Source organism: Saimiri boliviensis, chromosome 18, assembly GCF_048565385.1.
Source record: "Saimiri boliviensis isolate mSaiBol1 chromosome 18, mSaiBol1.pri, whole genome shotgun sequence".
In the NCBI taxonomy this organism is placed as follows: Eukaryota; Metazoa; Chordata; class Mammalia; order Primates; family Cebidae; genus Saimiri; species Saimiri boliviensis.
In genome coordinates, this window is record NC_133466.1 from 35,888,066 (window position 1) to 35,910,228 (window position 22,163).

A 22,163-nucleotide genomic window follows, 5' to 3' on the forward strand; every position below is an offset into this window, starting at 1 on the left:
ACCACTGTCAGATATTTTGTTATTGTCTCACAGGTCCCTGAAGCTCTGTTCTTATCTATCTTTTCTTTTTATCCTTTTATTTTCTCTTGGCTATTCAGATTAGGGGAATTATATTTATCTGTCTTTGATTTTATCTTCTAATATTTTTACTGTATTATTGAGCCAATCCAATTGGCACTTAGATTGGTTATTGTACTTTTATTTCTATAATGTCCATTTTTAATAATTTTTTTTGCTAAGGTTTTCTGTTTTCATTTGTGTCAAGATAATTAGTAATTGCTTATTAAAGTATTTTTATAATGTCTGCTTTAAAACTTTTGTCAAAAATTTTAGTGTTTGATTTATCTCAGTATAGATATTTGTTGGTTATTTTTTCTCATTCAGTTATGATTTTCCTGGTATTTGGTATGACTAGTGAGGTTTTTATTATTATTATATACTGGATATTTTGGTTATTACGTTAAGAGACTCTGGATGCTAATTAAATTTATTCTAAGAAGAATTGCCCCGTTTAGATATAACATGGTAGTCCTAGCTTTCAATTATGGGCTGTGGTTCTAATAAGAATTTAATTTTTAGGGACTTTGTGGTGCTATTTGGATAGGTTGATTTGTCTAGTTCTACTGAGACCACACTGCTCTCTTCTGGTCCACCTAAGAGGGCAGAGGAGTTTCCCCAGGCCAGGCTGTAGGGTCTAGGTGAGGTAAAATATGCTCTAGCTCAGCAGTCCCCAACATTTTTGGCACCAGGAACCAGTTTTGTGGAAGACAGTTTTTCCATGGATGCTGGGCGGTGTGTGTGGGATATGGTTATGGGATAAAACTATTTGACCTCAAATCACCAGGCATTGGTTACATTCTCATAAGGAGCATGAAACCTAGATGCCTCGTATGCAGAGTTCACAGTAGGTTTCACTCTCCTATGAGAAATGCCCCTGCTGATCTGACAGGAGGCAGAGCTTAGGCAGTTAATGCTGGATCACACATGCCTTATCTCCTGCTGTGTGACCAGTTCCTAACAGACTATAAACTGATACTGGTCCAAGGCCAAGGGGTTAGGGACTCCTGCTCTAGCTTAAGAAAAGAGGATCATTTCCAGGGTTCTGTACTTGGTATAGAGACATCCCCTTCCCTCGTATACATACCCTCAACTACCTCATCCCTCACACACACTACCAGAGCTGTTTATCTGCTCATTACCTTTAGACGAAGAGGGGAAGTCTCAGGCATCCTGGAAGTTTGCTGTTAGTAAGGCTCCTACATCGTTCCCCTTGCAGTAACCCAGTCTCTCCTGGTATCGTTGGATGGACTCTCATTTGATCAGCAGTAAAAATTAATCTGCCTTGAGTACCTTCTGTTTCTAGATTGTGGTTGGGAGAAGCTGGGTCTGAACCATCTTTTACTGTTGTTTGGGAAGCAACTGGGGTTTTCCTTGGGTGCTGGTGTCTTTAACCAGTCCTAGTCACTCTTTCTGCCTTTTAGAGTACTCCTTTAGCTGCTGCTTGCTTAATTCCAGCCTTTACAGCTCTACTTAGTGAAGCACATAATGATAAACTTTTTAATGCTTTTTTTTCCCAAATGAGGCAAGTGGAATATAATTCAGCAAGATGCTAAAATATCTTCTGTGAAAATGAGTGTCTTGTGACAGAAAAGGTGATTCAGACCAAAGACTATATTAGCATACAGTACATCAGAGGCACAAACCGATCAGAGCAAATGTAAAAGTCATATAGATTACAGCTGCCTCTCTGCTCAATATCAGCTCAAGATTAAATAGTTCAAGTGCCTCTACTGCAGAGAGTTTTTAATATGCCAGTATTTTTGTTGTTGTCTTGGAAGGCCTGCAGCAGTCACAGTTTACCAAATTTATCTGTCCATAGAAGTGAACCCATTTTGTTGATAGCTTTTCTTGGCACTGCGATTCTGTGAAAGACTTGCAGAGGTAAGCTAGATTTATCAACATCAGTATGTGCCTCATCTAAAGTATTGTATTAGATGTAATCATTTAATTAAAAAGTTATTTCTGAAAACATTAAGGAACACCAAATTCTACTTTGATTTTTTTAAAATCTGATAAAATATTTCAGTATATTTAAATCTCCTTTTAAACTGTTCCGAGAAATAGGATTTCAATGTATGACCAAAGAAAACACTTATTTTATTGTGTTGAAAATATGTAGTCTAAAAATGCTGTTTCTGATGCTGTTATTTACATTTTCAATATTTTCTCTTTCCAGCTTTAAGGGACAATAGGATCGAGCTGGTTCGCGCTTCCTGGCATGAATTGAGTATTAGTGTCAGTGATGTGTCTCTCTCTGATGAAGGACAGTACACCTGTTCTTTATTTACAATGCCTGTCAAAACTTCCAAGGCCTATCTCACTGTTCTGGGTAAGTGCAAGGGACTAACACCATGTAATCACAAAACCAAACTGAATATATATTTCTACAGCAGTGTAATTCAATACAAAATTATATTTTGAAGATCATATGAACAGATATGGTTTAATCCTTTCTCTACTACATTTTAACAAAGGCATGTTAAAATCATTTAGTCACTTTCTGCATTTTATAAAGGGACAAAGATAGATTCAAAGATGTATATGACAGATAGAAGGCACATTAGAAAGCTATTTTGTTTCTTAGCTATTTTGTGTCTTAGCAATAGATACTGGTTTTCTTGATTTCAGGTAAATTTTTTGAATCAAATCATCTGTTGTATATATTCTGATCCTTTGACAAAATGACCCAATAATGAGCATAATGAGTTCAACTTGGGTTCTATACTGTGCTCCTTTATTTGATCATGCAAGTCACCTGATAGACCTTTCTTACAAACTTGTGGCTCTCAAATATGACCTGCTTGTGTATTTAGTGCATTTAAATGACCCTGACATTTCCATGTGTCTTCTCTCCTTTTAGATTTATATTTTCTAGATTCCTAAATGAAGTATATAATGCTGCTTGAGCTTGCAGCTTGCAGGTTTTTTGTGCTTTTATTCTCTAAATATTGGGCCATTTTCCCAAAGGTGAAAGTGACACAAAAAAGCAATACGTTCATAGAGATTCTGAGGAAATAAAGTTGTAGCTCCGAGCTCTCTGTGATTCCACAGACGTCAGTGCCCCAATCAGCTGAAATTGCTGCAGTTCATTGAAACACCCTGTGTACTGAACAAGTTAGAGGAATTTAAAGATTGATTTTTTCCCCCTAAGCTTGCTTTCCTCTTTAGATAGATAAAGGCACAATGTTGCATTTAAAAGGACTAACACATGCTGTTCTTTTGGGTGGGAATATTAAAGTTAATCCAGATAGTGTATTGGTTTTGTGCATAGGATATAAAACATATTTCTTTGCAAGTCACTCTGAGACTATTTTATAAAAATCTTCACAAGTTTGCCATTAAAGACAAAATATACCCAGTAAAATGGCGTATTTCATAGTAACAACTCCCTAAGGATAATTTGTAGTTTTGTGGAGAGCCAATTTGAAACTCAAAGAATAGATGACTGCTGAATTCAGTTTATTAAATGGTGATATGGCATAGATTTTTTAAAAAAGAAAGCAGGTAATATCAAGGTGAAGAAAAAACATGTTAAGAGGAGTATACTAATTTTTCATTTATCTTTGTTGTTCCTCTTGTTTAAATTGTTGCTTTCCAACATTCTTACATTTTATTCTTCTAAGTGGAATTAAATAGTACAATAAGAAGATTCTAGTCTGTCTTTATTATTGAATATTTTAGAAAAAAATTAATAAACATAGACAAGACAGCTGAATATTATTGCCTAGAAAATGTATAATATTCTACTACTTATCCGTGTACGATCTTCACATACAGTTATCTGCTTATTCATTGCATGATTAATGCTAGCAAAAGTAATAATGGTTAGCATTATTATACTATATTATTATACTATATTATACATATCATACTTCACAAAACCACAATTGTATTTCTTATATAAATTATATCAAGAGACATTTTCTTTTTTTCTTTTATTTATTATTATTATATTTTTCTTTCTTTCTTTTTCCTTTTTTTTTTAAGTTGGGGCTTCACCATATTGGTCAGACTGATCTCGAACTCCTGACCTCAGGTGATCTGCCCACCTCAGCCTCCCAAAGTGCTGGGATTACAGGCGTGAGCCAGACATTTTCTACTTTAGAAGAATTAGAAAAGTCAGTGTACATGCAATTATTGTTGAATCTATTATAATAAAATTTATATTCTTGAAAACATTACACAGAGGATAATATTCTTTTTAAGCTTTGAGAACTATGAAATTAGGAAAGAAAGAAGCTAAAGTTAAAGCATAATTTGGTAAGGAATAAAGAAATCGGTTTTTGTAAGCTTTTCTCTTCAACGAAATTTGCCTTTTAAAATCTCTACATTATTAAATCATAAAATATATTGTGTGGTTGTTTTCAAGGTAAAATTTTATGATTTAGGCCAGGAATGGTGACTTAGGCCTGCAATCCTAGCACTTTGGCAGACCAACTCAGGTGGATCACTTGAGGTCAGGAGATTGAGATCAGCCTGGCCAACATGATGAAACCTCATCTCCACTGAAAAATACAAAAATTAGGCCAGGCACTGTGGCTCATGCCTGTAATCCCAGCACTTTGGGAGGCTGAGGCTGGCAGATCACTAGGTCAGGAGTTCAAGATCAGCATGGTCAACATGGGGAAACCCCTTCTCTACTAAACATTCAAAAATTAGCTGGGCGTGGTAACATGATCCTGTAATCCCAGCTATTCAGGAGGCTGAGGAGAAGAATTGCTTGAACCTGGGAGGCAGAGGTTGCAGTGAGCCAAAATTGTGCCACTGTAATATAGCCTAGGGACAAAGCAAGACTCCCACTCAAAAAAAAAAAAAAAAAAAAAAATTAGTAGAGCATGGTAGCACATGCCTGTAATCCCAGCTACTTGGGATGCTGAGGCAGGAGAATCACTTGAATTCAGGAGACAAAAGTTGCAGTGAGCAGAGATCGAGCCACTGCTGTCCAGACTGGGCAACAGTGAGACTGTCTCAAAAAAAAACCCAAAAAACAAAAAATACTATTTAATTAAAAAAGCTACTTTGAACTATATGCATCTTACATACTTTCTTGATACTATATATGTATATATCTGTACACTTATACATGTGTATGCGTATGAATATACATTTACGTATGTGCATATAGACATACACACCTAGGTATCTATATACACACATACATATGAAGCATTTATTTTATTACATAATAGTTTGTTAATCTTGATTGAACTCTTGTAAGTTAACCATGCAGTTCAGTTTCATGTGTGAAAGTAATAGACATAATAACAAATCAACCCTGAAGACTGATGCTCACTTCATCATTTGCTTAAATTTCAGGTGTTCCTGAAAAGCCTCAAATTAGTGGATTTTCATCACCGGTTATGGAGGGTGACTTGATGCAGCTGACTTGCAAAACATCTGGTAGTAAACCTGCAGCTGATATAAGATGGTTCAAAAATGACAAAGAGATTAAAGGTAAAGAATAGAAAAATGAATATCAAAATTAATATGCTGAAACCAGTAGAACGTGTTAGGAAAAGTCATTTTATGTTATTTTTTAAACCACAGTATCTCTTTTAGATTATGCATCATTTGAACGCATTCTTAAGTAAGGTAATTTTACAAAGTATATTAATATATAAGTATAATCTCTGTGTGCCTCATTTTCCTCTTCTGTAAAATAGGTTTAAAAACAAAAGCCTTATGGAAAAGTTGGGGGAATAATTAATACATGAAGAAACATATAGATTCATGCTTCACAGTAATAAGCACTTAGTACGTATTAGATATTTCAGAACTCATAAAATATTTCGGCTAAAGACAGAGAAACTGTATGAATTGTTTCTTGACTTGGTTTCTGGAATTATAGAGTTCTGATAATAAAACTGGTTAAACATCAGTAAATTCTCACCAAAGGCAAAACGTGTACTTGTCTCAGTAAAAATGCATAATTTAAATTATCTAATTTAAGAATTTAGTTAAATTAGATAATTTAAATTTGAACTCTCTCTCTCTCTCTGTCTCTCACACACACACACACACACACACACACACAAAATTTGAACTTTCACCTAAATTTGAACTTTGACACACACAGGTGCACACACACACAGACACACTCAAACACATTATTTAGGAGAGGAATAAGTTTATAAGGGAGATGGCTTAGTATTCAAGTATAAGAATTGTTTATGATGATTGCTAAAATGTATTTCCCCATTGTAACATGTATTATTTTCTACATTATCTTCTATGAGACAGGTTTATGCAAACGATTCTGCTTATTTTAAAATTTTTATTTAATATTTATTTATTTTTAAGAGATAGAGTCTTGCTCTGTCACCCAGGCTGGAATGCAGTGGTAGGATCATAACTCACTGTACTCTTACACTAGGCTCCAGTGATTCCCCTGCCTCAGTGATTCCCCTGCCTCAGCCTTCTGAGTAGTTGGGACTACAGGCGTGAGCAACCATGCTTGGCTAACATGTTTTATTTTTTGTAGCGATCATGCTATGTTGCCCAGGCTGGTCTTGAACTCCTGGGCTGAAGTGTCCCTCTTGCCTCAGCCTCCCAAAGTGCTGGGATTGCAGGTGTTAGCCAACATGCTCAGACATACTGATTATTTTTACCTATAATTGTGATACCTTATATCACACTAATTAATAATTCTTCATAATGGGCATACAGACTTAGCAGATAAGATTGCTCATATTACTGAGAAATTATGGTTACAATCCATACAATTATTTTTTATCCATTTCCTATTTTAATTACTCTCTTTCTCTGCATATTTTTTTTTCCAAAAAGTCCTTATCCATAATTTTACCCTAATCACTATCCTTGCCTTAGTATTTCTAATAAATATACATTATTGGATTACATTTTGAGAAATACAAGTCCCAAGACACAAGTTAAACATCTTATTATGCTAAATTAAATTTCAGGTTACCATGTAACCTGATTCTTGAATTCTGTCAAGGCTCAGTAATATTCATTCTAATTCTGCCTCTAGGATATGTTAGTCTAGGCATTTCTGGACTTGGTTAGATCTTTCTTTAATGGATGTTCCACACTGCTTCCAGAGTTATCTTATTACAACAAGAATCTGATCCAGGCACTTTTCTACTTAGGCATTTCTAATGGAAAGCCCTAAACTTTAGAGTAAGTTTAAAATCTGCTTTCTGTAGCCTGTAAGAATTCTCCAGGCAGTGAACTCTTACATATCACATCTTTCCTTTTGTGTGAAGGGCTTGGCTTACACTAAAATGCACTTCTTAGATACTCTCCTTCAATGAATTACTTTATCACTTTATCACCTATATGTTTTTTCTTCCTAAATTCTGACACAATTAGTTAATTAGTTGCTTAGTCAGTTCTCACTTTCTTAGTATTTTATTTATGTTCCAAGGATTTGCCTCTCTTGTATCCTCAGGGAGTTCATATACTTTAGCATATTAAGTACTTCATTAATATTAGTTTATCACATTGTAGCTGCATGACAAACCCATGATATACTCAGACATTTATGAAGGAAGTGAGTTTTTGACAACATTGCCTCTATTTTAAGTGTAAAACAAATTTAATCATATATTGGGCAGGAGGGGAAAGAATTTTGCTCATATGAAGAAACGTGAAAAGTTTGTTCTTTTAAACAATGTATTTTTAAATCATCTGAATCAAGATCAGAACAACAATTGAGATAGAATCAGGTACAGAATCAGAATATGGTTCTATGCTGTATTGGGAACTTGTGAAGCTCACATTTTTTCTATGTGTTCAATGCACTGCCATTTACAGAGCATCTCTACACTTGCTTCTGTCATCTGTTTATCTCTCTAGCAATCTATCTAATCTTATAATTCTTTATCATATATATCCTTTGTCTCCCTAACCGGATGGTGAACTTGGAGTGTCATATATTTTATTTTTGTAAGTGCATATGTAAATACAGTTAGGCAATGACTACTGCACAGAGTGAATATTCATTACAGTTGATGTTTCTGGATATGCTAAGCAAAGTTTCATTCCTCAGTCCTGTAGCAAACCCTTCTCATTGAAAGAAGTAATCCACCTTATCTTGCACTATTTTTCTTTTCAGGGATAACAATTTGACTTCCTATTACCATCTAACTCTTTTTACTATAATATCACTTGACACATTTTAAAAAGACACTCCCTAGCGTAAAATAAAGCAAACAGAAAAGACAGGCTAATCAAATCCAATTCAATTCAATTCAATTCAATAAGAAATTGTTAAAATGTCTCTCAATTTCATAGTACTCTATGGTGCATTGGTGAAGATGCAAATGAAGAAACCAAGAACTTTGACCTGCAGCTGTTAAAGATGTCTTTGGGGTTATCAAATATGTTATAGAGAATATTTTCCTGAAAGTAGAAACATTTGTACAAATCTTTATCTTTTCTTTATCACTACCTACCATATTAATTTTATATCTAAGTTCTGGATAAAAGTCACTTGAAAGTGCTGGTTTATCTCATTTTCTTGATCAGAATATATCCATGCTTGATTATAGAACAGTTGTTCTGAAGCTGTAGCTGGTATCATCAAGTACAGGGCTTGCTGAATCTCAGATTATTGAGCCTTGATCCAAGATTTTCTGGTGGAGGAGGCCCATAGGGGAGCCTGAAAATGTGCATGTTTATCATTGTGTTAAATGTGTGAGTGATGTTGATGTTCCTGTTTCAGGATCACATTGGTATAAAGAATATAAAATGAGGACTATCAGTATACTATATAGAAGTCCTACCTCTGTCTCTAAGCTTTAGTTTTCTCATTTGCTAAATAAGGATATTGATGCCTGCCTCAAAGTGCTTTTGCATGATGTCTGTATAAAACAATATGTATGAAGTGTTTTCAGAGTACAAGGAATTGCTGAATACATTTTAGGTATTATCATTTTCATTCTTATTTTCAGGAAATCATGATGAGTTGTACCAATTCCTGAATTAGTCCTAGAAATACAGACAAATAAAACAAAAATATTCCTCCCAGGCTTTCACAGTTGAGAAAGAGATATAAAAACATAAGATGTAACAGGCACAGATATTTGAACTGGCTACAGTTTTGTGCACAAGAAGCAGATATCAGCTCTACCTTGTGGTAGAGGTTAAGGCTCAACCATTCATTGATGGATGCAGGCACTCAGTAAATATCTGTTTATTGAGTAAATGTGTCTTAGACAAGGTATAAACTGAAAAGTGACTGAGGCAAGTCTCAATCGATTTAGAGGTTTATTTTGCCAAGGTTGAGGATGCGCCCAAGAAAATAACACAAATCATAGAAGTATCCATGGTCGGTGCCTTTTCCAAAAACGGTTTTGAGGACTTCAGTATTTAAAGGGGAAAGAGCAAGCAGCAGGGGAATGCAGAAAGAGAAGGGAAAAAGGGGACTGGTGGAAGTGTAGGAATTGAGGCAAGTGGTTACATTCTTGTGAGACTTTGATTAGCTCTCAGCTCGTCTACATTGTATATGAGAGAGGAGGGGAAAAGTAAATTATGCACTTGTCTCTCCCTCAGTCAATCTACATTTTACATAAGATAACCGTATAAATAGATGAAGTGGAGGAAGAAGTCAATAATGCATTTGTCTCGGGTAGGCAGAGGGATTAATTCTAGTTTTTTTCCTTGTCTTATACCTGTGAAGAAAAGCTGGTAATGTGCATTATCATGGTTAGATTTCACAGAACTCTGTTTTAGGACTAGTTTATAGGGAAGGCATGTATTCTGAAAGATTATGGGACCCAAAAGGAATTTTGTTGTGAGGAATTTTGGAGGGAGACCATTTGGGGAGATACATGGCCTATTATTATGAGGCTATGACATAGGTTTGTGAAATTATAGTTATCAGTTTGTGAAAAAAAGGAACGACTTTTTTTTTTTTTTTTTTTTTTCCATTACTGAGTTCCCAAGCTTAACTTTGCCTTTGGCATAGTGCTTTTGGGATCCTGAGATTCTGGTTTCTTTCGCAAAAGCCTGGAATTCATCATATGTGTTTGGGACAAAAGTAGGTGGTAGGTCATTTTGAAGAAAGGAATTTCATATATCTATGCAGAATAACAGCATGTGATTGAAATAACTATGAGAGTTTATGTGTGGTACAGGCATGAGAAGTAAACAAAGAGGCAGGGTTCAGTTATGGTGTGAAAGAGCTTTTATTCCAGATTAAGGGTTTGAAATGTATTCTGTAAGCAATAGTGAGACTTTTTTAAAAATAAGCTTTAAAATGTAAAATGAAACAATCATAATTTCATCCAACTCTGTTTTTTATCCTCTCTATGTGAGTTTTACTCAGAAATCCCTTTGGTGCCTCTGGGCAGAGCTGCATCCAACCACAGGTAGTTTCACTGCAGCCTTTAATCTTCTGCATAGCAAGAAAGTGAATATCTGCCATTTAGTGTGTGAAAAGATGTGCATTGCCTCCCTAAGTCTGTCAGCTCCCCAAGAGCTTCATTTACATTAAACTTGTCATTCCATGTTTAAGTTTAGTTTTGTGCAGTTTGAGGATTTACTATTACAAAATCTCAAGATCATTTCTACTTAACTAGGTTTTATAGTAATGCATTAGGCAGCATTCTATGATAACCCTTAATTATCCACACCCTTGTATAAATCCTTCCCATTGTGTGTAGGAGATAATCGTGATATGATTGCCTCAAATATGTGACCATATATTACAAAGTGGGTTTTGCAGATATCAGTGTGGGTTCCTTTTGAGTTCATCAAAGGGAAATTATCAAGGTTGGGCCTGATACAATCAGGTGAGGTCTTTAAGAAGTTGTGTAGTCGGAGAGACATTTTCTTCCTGGCCTAGAAGAAAACACATAGCTCTTTTGTGAATTGTTTATGAGTGCCATGTGGCAAAGAACTGTGGGTGACGTCTAGGAGCTGACAGTAGTCGCTGAGTGATAGCTAGTAAGAACATGGGGACATCAGACATACAGCGTCAAGGAAATTAATTTACTAACAACCAGAGAGCTTGAAAAGGACCCTAACTCAGATGGAAACTATAGCCCTAGCTAACATCTTCATTTAGCCAAGTGACACTGAGCAGAGGACAAGGCTAAGTGGTACCTTGATTCCTCACTAACAGAAACGATGAGTTAATAAATGTGTGTGTTGCTTTAAGCCATTAAACTTACAGTGATTTATTACACAGCAATAACAGGAAACTGAGATCCAGAGAGATAGAATATTTTTTCATTGTCACACATCTGACAAAGACTAGCCTTGAATATTCTAATCCTAAGACCCAGTGCTTGAGTTTGGGGAGAAGTCTGAAGACTAGCATAGTAGTTAAGAGACATTGCAAGTATGATCTGGTAAGTACCTGAACTAATGGATGATAATGGAATTTTTCACAAGGAAATGGTTCTGAAAGAGAAGATAACTTTCAAGTGACTTGTTAATGATCCAGACAGATGGAATAAATGCAAGGATTAAGATTATAAAATTCAGGTACCTAAATGACTTGGATAATGAATGTTTACTTATTAAGAAAATGAAAGACAGTAGGATAAATTAATTCAGACACAAATTATAATATATTCATGATATGGTTTGGCTATGTCCCCACCCAAATCTCATCTTGAATTCTAGCTCCCATAATCCCCACATGTTGTGGGAGGGACCTGGTGGGAGGTAATTGAATCCTGGGGGTATATTTTTCCCATGCTGTTTTTGTGATAGTGAATGAATCTCATGAGATCTGATGGTTTTATAAAGGGCAGTTCCCTGGTATATGCTCTCTTGCTTGCCACCATGTAAGACATGCCTTTGTTCCTCCTTTGTCTTCCTCCGTGATAGTGAAGCCTCCTCAGCCATGTGGAACTGTGAGTCCATTAAACCTCTTTTTCTTTATAAATTACTCATCTTAGGTATGTCATTATTAGCAGTGTGTGACAGACTAATACACTAATGAGGCACTGCTGTAAAATTACCCAAAAAATATGGAGGTGACTCTGGAATTGGCTAACAGGCAGAGATAGGGGCAGTTTGGAGGGCTCAGAAAATAGGAAAACATGGAAAAGTTTGGAATTGCCTAAAGTTTGGAATTGCCTAGATACTTGGAGAGCTCAGAAAATAGGAAGATATGGGACACTTTGGAACTTTCTAGAGACTTGTTGAATGGCTTTGATCAAAATGCTGATGGTGATATAGACAACTAAGATCAGCCTCAGGTGGTCTCAGCCTCAGGTGGTCTCAGGAGATGAGAAACTTCTTGCGAACTGGAGTAAAAGTCACCCTTGCTATGCAAAGAGATGGGTCGCCTTTTTTCCCTGCCCTAGAGATCTGTGGAACATTGAACTTGAAAGAGATAATTTAGGGTATCTGGCAGAAGAAATTTTTGAGTGGTAAAGCATTCAAGAAAAGGAAGAGCATAAAAGGTGGGAAAATTTGCAGCTTGATGATGCAGTAGAAAATAAAACTGCATTTTCTGGGGAGAAATTCAAGTGGGCTGCAAAAGTTCATATAAGTGATGAGGAGCCAAATGTTAGTCACCAACACAATGAGGAAAATGTCTCTAGAGCATGTCAGAGACCTCCAGGGCAGCCCCTCCCATCACAGGCCCAGAGGCCTAGAAGGGAAAAACGGTTTCCTGGGGCAGGTCCAGGGATTTCTGCTGTGTGCAGCCTCTGGACATGCTGCCTTGCATCCCAGCTGCTTCAGCTCCAGCTGTAGCTAAAAGGGGCCAACATACAGCTCAGACTGCTACTTCAGAGGGTGCAAGCCCCAAGCCTTCATGGCTTACAGGTGGTGTTGGACTGGTGGGTGCACAAAAGTCAAGAATTGAGGTTCTGGAACCTCTGCCGAGATTTCAGAGAATGTATGGAAATGCCTAGATGTCAAAGCAGAAATTTGCTGCAGGGGCAGGGCCCTCATGAAGAACCTCTGCTAGGGCAATGTGAAAGGGAAATGGGGGTCATAACACCCACAGAGAGTCTCAACTGAGGCATTGCCTGGGGGAGCTATGAGAAGAGGGCCACTGTCCTCCAGACCCAGAATGGTAGATCCACTGACAGCTGTACCTGGAATAGCTGCAGTCAGTCAATGCCAGCTGTGTATGCAGCTGGGAAGAAGGTTGTACCCTACATGGCCATGGAGGTGCAGCTGCCCAAGGCTATGGAAGCCCACTTCTTGCATCAATGTGACCTAGATGTGAGACATAGAGTCAAAGGAGATCATTTCAGAGATATAAGATTTGACTGCCTCACTGGATTGTGAATTTACATGGGGACTGTAGCTCCTTTAGTTTGGCCAATTTTTCCCATTTGAAACAGGTGTATTTACCCAATAACTATACACCTATTTTATCTAGGAAGTAACTAACTTGCATTTGATTTTACAGGCTCATAGGCAAAAGGGACCAGTCTTGTCTTAGATGAAACTTTACACTGTGGAATTTTGAGATAATGCTGAAATGAGTTAAGACTTTTGGGGGACCGTTGGGAAGGCATGATTGGTTTTGGAATGTGAAGGCATGAGATTTCGGAGGGGGCAGGAGCAAAATGATGTGATTTGGCTGTGTCACTATCCAAATCTCATCTTGAATTGTAGCTCCCATAATTCTCATGTGTTATCAGAGGGACCCAGTGGGAGGTAAATGAATCGTGGGGGAAGTTTTTGCATGCTGTTCTCATAGTAGTGAATATGTCTTACAAGATCTGATGGCTATATAAGGATAATTCCTCTGCACATGTCCTCTTACCTACTGCTGTGGAAGACATGCCTTTGCTCCTTCTTTGCCTTCTGCCATGATTGCGAGGCTTCCCCATCCATATGGAACTGTGAGTCCATTAAACCTCTTTTTCTCTATACATTACTCAGCCTGGAGAGTGTCTTTATTAGCAGTATGAGAATTGACTACTAAAGTTCATTTTTTAAAATGTTGTGGTTGAGACTGAGAACAGTGACTCATGCCTGTGATCCCAGCACTTTGTGGGGCTCAGGCAGGAGGATCAGTTGAGCCCAAGATGTGGAGACCAGCCTGGACAAAATAATGCAATCCTCTCTTTACAAAAAAAATTAAAATTAGCTGGGTGTGATGACACATTAGTCTTAGCTGCTTGGGAGGCTGAGGCTGGAAGATCACTTGAACCTGAAAGTTTGAGGTTGTAGTGAGCCATGATAGCATCAGTGCATTCTAGCCTAGGTGAGATAGTAAGAACCGGTCTCAAATGAAAGAGAAAAAGGTTTAAGGTTGAAATAATCATAAAGAATTTGAAAGGTTATGCTTATAGTAAGTTTTTGAAGTTAAGTGACTTATAACTAGGACAGAAATTTTGACCATATAAAGATCTGCCATTGTGTAATAAGAAATGTTTAAGCCTTTTAAAATAGCTATTTCTCATTATGGGTAAAGTATGCTTCAAATTTTCTCCACATGTGCTCCCTGCCCTGAGAATTATGCTGTATACCAGAATTATTATGTATACCAGGGTATCCACCAGAGCTGGACTCCATAGTGAGTCTGAAGTTTGCTAGTTATCTAATGATATTGCCATTATTCTATAAGCATTATTTACTTATTATATACCATGTGTTTCAAAATGTTTGGCCATCAAGCTTGAATTGACATTAGCTATGTTTCCTTCTGTGAGTAGGTTCTTGCCATACATTTTAATGTCTAGCAAAGATAGTGCAGCTTCTAATTTTCAAGTTGGTGAAATATAGCATAATTTTACTGTAAGCTACTTAGTAAATAATATATTGGCAGTTGGAAAAGACTGAATTTCTGAATGCTGTGTTTCTCAAAACGTGGCTTTTAGACCACTTATATTAGAATCACCTCAGGGAGTAGTTTGCAAGCAGATTCCTGGTTTTAAAGTAGACTTAATAAATGTGAATTCCTGGTTGTCAGGCCTAAAAATTCTATTATTTCTCAATTATGTCTGACGTTCCTTATTACCAATAAAGTTTCAGAATCCATGAGATTAGAGACGAATAAGCAAAGTATTAATAGGTATTTAGGAAAGAAAAGAAGGGGGTTTCTAGTACTAAGTTTAGAAAATGGCTCAACATTCTACATATCTTACGAGTCCTTTCTTAGAGGAAGATTCTGTAGTATGTAATCAGGATGCATGTTAGCATGTTATTATTTCTGAGAATTACCACAATAATTGCTTTAACCTGCATCTTAGCAATATTCCTTAACCACATAACTCTATTTTTTTATTTCTTTATTTCTTGCTTGGCTGTTTTCCTTTTTTTTTTTTTTTTTGTTCTGATTAAGCTTTGTGGAAACAACTTGATAACTGGTAGATTATATATTTAGTTTATTTACTTTATTTGGTTTGCCCTAAGGATTCATTTAACATCAATTATATAAAACCATAATTTGATTGAATAAAATATTAACTTGTAAACCAGAGATTGTTAATTCTTTGAAATTAAACATGAAAGAAAAGAAGAGGAAGAGATTTGTGTCCCCTGAGTTTAAACTCCCTGCATCATGTATAGAAGAATGAATTAAAAGTATCATTATTTAAACTTACAGCATATGCCATAGCTCTATTATTTTTATGTTCCTCTATTTATACATACTGCTTTAAAAGTGTCCTTGTCATTTTTATCCAGACCATTCTGGGCACTATATTAAGTGAAGGAAAAAAAAATAATAGCATTTACATGTAGGGTATGTGTATCTGTGTGTGTGTGCACACACCTTGAAGTTTTCTCAATGGTGTTAAATGCACTACCTCAAGACTTTCCAGGCAATACTAGGAGATACATAAGTCACTCTATGGAAAGAGATAGAACAATTGTTGTTCTGTTGTGTATGAGTTATTGAGGGGAAAGAACAATCATGAGAAATCGTTGAGAGGCTGTTCTTTTTCATATATAAAAAGTATATATTTATCACATATATAAATATAGAATTTATATTATATATAATTTATATGATATCTATAAAATAAATATTTTTGAGACAAAACAGTCTTGCTCTGTCACAAAACTGGAGTGCTATGGCAGGAGCTCGGCTCACTGAAACCCTCACCTCCTGGGTTCAAGCAATTCTTCCTCCTCAGCCTGGAGAGTAGCTGGGACTACAGGCGCTTACCACCACACCTAGCAAATATTTGTACTTTTAGTAGAGATAGGTTTCACCATGTTGGCCAGGATGGTCTGGATCTCTTGACCTTGTGACCTGCCTACCTTGACCTCCCAAAGTGCTGTGATTACAGGCATGAGCCACCTCACCTGGCCTCATATTTACTTTAAAAGAAGTTTATTAAGGTATAATTGACAAAAATCAATCTATAGATATTTAAATTTTGCAATTTATTAAGTCTTGCAAATTTCTATAGTAGTGAAACCATCACCACAAACAAGATAAAAAACGTATTTATTGTCCCCAAAAGTTTATTCATACCCTTTCTAACACCTTCCTTTGCACCTTCTCTGTCCACCCTCTACCTCATTCTCAGGAAATCATTGTTCTGCTTCATGGTACAATAGATTAGTTTGCATTTTCTGCAATTTTGCATAAAAATAATCATAGAGTCTGTACATATCTTTCTTTTTTTGAGTCTCAACATAAATATTTTGAGACTCATTCATGTTGTTGCATGTACATGGTTTCTTTTTTGTTTTCTTGCTCAGTGGTATTCTATTGTATGGCTATGTACCCCACAATTAGTTTACCCATTTACCTAGTGATGCACATTCAGGTTGCTTATAGTTTGCAGATATTATAATAAAGCTACTATGAATATTTGTGTGTAAATTTTTGAATATATGTTTTCATTTTTCTTAGGCAAATGCCTAGAACCAGACTAGTTGGATTATATGGTAGCCATATATTTAATTTTTTAAAGACCTTGACAATTTTCCAAAATGTTTTTACTACTTCACAAAATCCAATTTATTTATTGTATTACCATTATATTTTACTTTTATGAATCATGCTTTAGTTTGGTATGTAAGAAAGTTTTTTCTAACCCCAAAACACAAAAATTATACATCTAAACTTTACTGTTTAGGTTTAGGTTTTGAATCTATTTTGAGTTACTTTTCGTGTTTTTAATGACTTTGTTATTCCTATCAGGTGAATTATTTCGGGGTTGGTTTCCATTGATCGATTGATTTCCTCATTATTGACAGCATTTTCCTGCTTCTTTGAATGCATTATTTCTTTTATTAGATTCCAAATGTTGTTAATTTACCTTTTTATTGCTGTATATTTTCATATTGCTCTAAATATTCTCTTTTTTTATGTTAAAGCAAGTTTATTAAGAAAGTAAAGGAATAAAAGGACGGCTACTCCATAGGCAGAGCAGCCCTGCTCTAAATATTCTTAAGCTTTATTCTAGTCAGGTTATTTAGAGGTTAGTCCTTTCAGAAGTATTTAAAAATGTATTAAGTGAGACCAGTGCTCTCATTTGTAAGTATTTTCTGTCTGACTGATGGCAGTAGGCACTATTTACAGCCCTGTGTGAAAATCATATACAGTTTCCTCTAATACTTTCAGATGGTTCTTGTCCCAGCCTCAGTTTCCTTACACAGATGAACTGGTTAGTACTTAAGTGAATACTGGAGGGGACATTGTGGATGTCTAGAGTTCACTCTTTGTCTATGTATCTTTTTGTACTCTGCTCTGCAAATTAATTTTGCTTTCTCATGCTCCCAGTTTCATCTCCTTAATTCAGAGTCTACCAAATTCTGCATGGGTTCCCCTCCATGCAACACATCATGTAAAATCTCTCAAGGTATTAAGCAGGGACCATTTTAGGGTTCAGCTCATTTATTTGCCATCTCTCAGAGACCATTTTTCATTATGATGTTCAATTGTCTTGAAAACAGTTGTTTTCAGATGAGAGGTAAATTTGTCTCTGTTACTTCATCTAAACTAGAAGCAATAGTCTTCACTTTTTGTTTTTAATTGTAGAGAAACATGCTTTTATTTCAATGGTAGTGTGTCTCTTTTTGCTTGTTTAAGATTTATGAGAAATTCAAAAGTTGAAAATGAATGAGAGTGAAACATATCCATACTTATTTTGACAGACTATTTTAAATTAAAAATCATGCTAGTTATAAGGTTAGACAGTCTTTTACTTAGTCACAGAAATGTAGTGCTGTTATGAATTCTTATACATTGTTGGAATGGAAGAGAAAGTTTCACTATGTATATCATGAGACAAATAAACAAAAAAGACATTAAATCCAAACCGTTTATCATAAGTTTACATACTGAAACAATTTTTTAAAAAAACTAGATTTTACTTAATGTCAAGTAATTGACCAACGAAATTGTTTCTTTTTAATCGTGTGTTTAATGAATGCTAAGCAATGTATTTAATTTAAGGGTTAAAGCAAGTGCCTACCGTAATCTTCTAGGACTTATAAACCCACGAATAATCCTGACATTATAATAACAAAAATATTCGAATTTGCTAGCTGCATAGCTCACATCTAGTGATGAAGGGACTTAGTTACTGCTCAAATTTTCTTCAGGTTATTTCCAAAAAATCCTTTGTGGTTTCTTCATGGGCTAAGAAAAATGCCTCTTTCATTCTTTAACTTTTGATTTTTCATAGAAATTCACTTCATAATCTTTGTGGCACACAGAAGAAGAAAGTAGCTGTTCCCATTACCTTTGGCTAATGACTTTCTTTGAATGCATAAGATATTTTACACAATTTATGAATCATATTTTACTAAAAGTAACTCATTAATTATGTGATCACCCCATCTCTACTAAAACTACAAAAATTAACTGGGTGTGGTGGCACCTGGCTATAATCCCAGTTAGTGGGGAGGCTGAGGCAGGAGAATTGCTTGAACCTAGAAGGCAGAGGTTGCAGTGAGCCAAGACTCTGCCATTGCATTACAGGGCAACAAGAACAAAACTCTGTCTCACAAAACAAAACAAAACAAAAACAAACAGACAACAAAAGATATTAAATCCCATTTTTTCACAGTAAGATCAAACTAATGTCTTAGTATAGCGGTATCTAAATGGGTTGGTAAATTATCTTTCCTTTGCATTCGTAACGGGAAGTGGATTGAGATAGATTATTTTACTTATGTTATAGATTACAGTGAGATTATGTCATTCAAGTGCATTCATTGTCTACTATTTTATTGACTAGTTTGGAAGCAAATACTCTCTTCCTAAAAGTAGACATTATATAAAAAGCCTTCCACGGTAATCTTCCAAGAGAATAATCTATCTTACTTTTTCTTCACATTTTTATCTTCAATCAATAACTCTTTAAAGTGTTATTTATATACCTCCCAAATTTAAGCCAAACATGGGGTTAGCTATTTTTATTTATTTTCATGTAGAAACATTATTGAAATATAATTAATGTCATCGAATTCATGTATTTAAAGTATACAATTTAACAGTTTTTACTAAATTCACAGAACTATGGAACTCTCACCACAATCAATTTTATACTTTTGCTATTCTACAAGAAATCTATTAGTGGTCACTCTGGACTTTCCCCCAACTGTCTCCACCCTAACTCCTAAGCAACCACAAATCTACTTTCTGTCTGTATATATTTGCGTACTGTGGACATTTCAGCTACAAAAATACATAATATGTGTTGTGATTAGATTAGCATACACTAATATCATCCGTACTGTAGCATATATCTGTACTTTAGTCTTAATATATAATTGTGTGCATACTCCATATGTTATTTATTCATTCATTAGTTGATGCACATTTGGGTTTTTATGCTTTTGGGCTATTACTTTAAAACTCTGCTATAAAATTTTAGGTGTAAGGTTTTATGTAGAAATATGCTTTCAGTTCTCTTGTATATATTCCTAAGAATAATAATGCTGGGCTATATGGTTTCTGCTTCATATACCTTAGGTGCTCTCTTTATATACATGTATAAGTATTTATAATTGTTATATCTTTCTAATGGATGGTCTTTTCTGTCATTTTGAAATGTTCTCCATTATTTTAATAATATATTTTATTTTAAAATCTGCTTTGTTATTGGTATAGTCACTCTGGCTTTCTCTTGCTTGCTGTGTGTATCACACATTACTTTTTATCCATTTATTTTCAGTCCATTTATATATTTAAATCTAAAGTGTGTCTCCTGTAGAAAGCATACATTTTGATTATTTAAAAAATCCAGTTTTGTAATCTCTGCTTTTTATTGATTTTTTACTAATTAAATTATTTAATTATTACTTCATATACTGTTATGTCATTAATGAGGCTGAGAAAGCAAGGATAACAAGTACCTAAAATTTGTACGTTAAACATATTATATATGTTTTTAGTTCTCTTAATTTCTTTCTGCAAATTCAAGTTACCACCTAGAATAATTTCCTTATTCTACTAAAAACTTTTTATCAACTTTTGTGCTGTTATTGTTAAATATATTTCATTTTCATATGTTGCAGTCCCGGTACTACAATTATATATAATTATTTTACATCATTAATTTTGTTTTCCTGAAGAATCTTTATTCTAATTATTACTTTTTAATCAGTTAAGAGAAGAGAAGAAACATACCATTTTGACATCTTTTTGATTATACTGTTAACCTTTACTGTTGCTTTTTTTTTTCTACCTGGGATCACTTGCTTTAGCCCAACTTCCTTTAACACTTCTTACAAGGCAGGGCTGCTTATAAGAAGCAGCCTTAGAGGCTTCTCTTAGAGGCCATCTTCTTTTTTGAAAAATAATTTTATTGGATATAAGGTTTTTATTTGACAGTCTTTAATTTTTTTGCACTTGGGATATGCGACCCAACTCACTTCTAACCTTCACTGGTTTTGATAAAAAGTCAGTTGTCAAGGGAGTTCCTTGTGTTTCAGAGTTCCTTTGTAAAAGTACCTGTTGTTGTTGACTTATTGATTATTGATTCGGATGGGCTGTTTCTATTGCAGTGTGAAGCCTCTGAGGTCATTCTTCAGGAAGCACAGCCTTTTGCAGGTGCACAGTCACCCTGGGATGATAATGGCTTCAGTAGGGGTCTCATTGTCTTTTTTTCCTGTTGTCTCTGTTAAGCTCTCTGCTTATGTTAGTACCACACCCAGTGATTCTCCTTCATTATTTGTCACCTGTTTGTGCTACTAATGCTATGTGCCTAAGTTGTTTAATAGCTCGATTCATTTAAATCCAGAATCGTTTGCTGGGCTTTTTGTTTCGTTTTGTTTTTTCTTAAGGCCAGTCTTTGAGATTTTCTTTTACCTGTGATGACAGGAAGGCCGTTGCTGACCCTCTCTTTCTCTGGTTTTCTTTTATAAAATAGCTGGCCTATGATTTGGCATGCTTATGTCATGGAGACACAAGGGCTTTCTTACTTGCTTTCCTCCAAAGTCTCCGCTTTGAATTTCTCCCAACTCTGTTCCAAATAGTTGGTTCCCTTAGAGAGAGCTTCAGAAAAACACTTGCCTGTTATAAATTGCTTCTTCCCTGGGCAAAAAGATGGTAGCTTCTGATCTTCTTGCTTTGTCTCTTCTGGATTGAAATCTTCCCTCTATGAGTGAGCTAAAGTAAGAGTTTTTGGGGTCCCTTTATTCTTGGCATATGAGGAGGGACTAGGTGAAGGGAAAGAGCCCCAACCTTTCAACCACACCACCTGGAATTTTGGCTCTGCAACCAAGAGTAAGAATGAATGAAATAAGAAATGCTGGCCACCTGCCTCTTCTGGAAAGGATTGTAGTCCTTGGTTGAGGAAACATGGATCTCCATCTTGAGTACATCTTTCCAGATTCAAGTTTTCCTCATGTTGAGCTGAGGATGAGATTGAATTCTGGAGCAAGTCATGGTTCAAGTACCACAGGCTCCATCTGTTCTTACTAAGATTGGCTAGTTCTTAAAAATAATTATTTGTTCATTTGCTATATACCCTTAGCACAATTTTCATTTTCAGAGACCTTAAATATGCATGTGTGTTCTAACATAGTTTTCACGAGTTATGGTTGTTTAGCTGGAGAGAAAGTCTGCAGAACTAGTTATTCAGCATGATGTTCAGAAGTTGTCCTCAATTTCTTTTTAATTCTCATGTATTTTCACAATATTGACTTGTGAATTATTCTGTCTTCTTACAAATATATTCCTCTCTTTATTTCTGCATATCATTTTGTCTCTCACTTCCTGCTAATTTCTCATAGATAAAATTTCTTTA

At 35.4% G+C, this 22,163-nt stretch overlaps 1 protein-coding gene across 5 annotated transcripts in view; it reads left to right on the forward strand.

The window, feature by feature from the left end:
• The window catches only part of CADM2 (cell adhesion molecule 2), a 1,054,563-nt gene that overhangs the window by 885,565 nt on the left and 146,835 nt on the right, over positions 1 to 22,163 (forward strand). For all 5 annotated transcript variants that reach the window (XM_074389151.1, XM_003928313.4, XM_003928312.4 and 2 more), the window contains 2 exons: positions 2,237 to 2,389; positions 5,377 to 5,514. In XM_074389151.1, the coding sequence (XP_074245252.1) occupies positions 2,237 to 2,389; positions 5,377 to 5,514 (291 nt within the window). The remainder of the gene's footprint in view (positions 1 to 2,236; positions 2,390 to 5,376; positions 5,515 to 22,163) is intronic.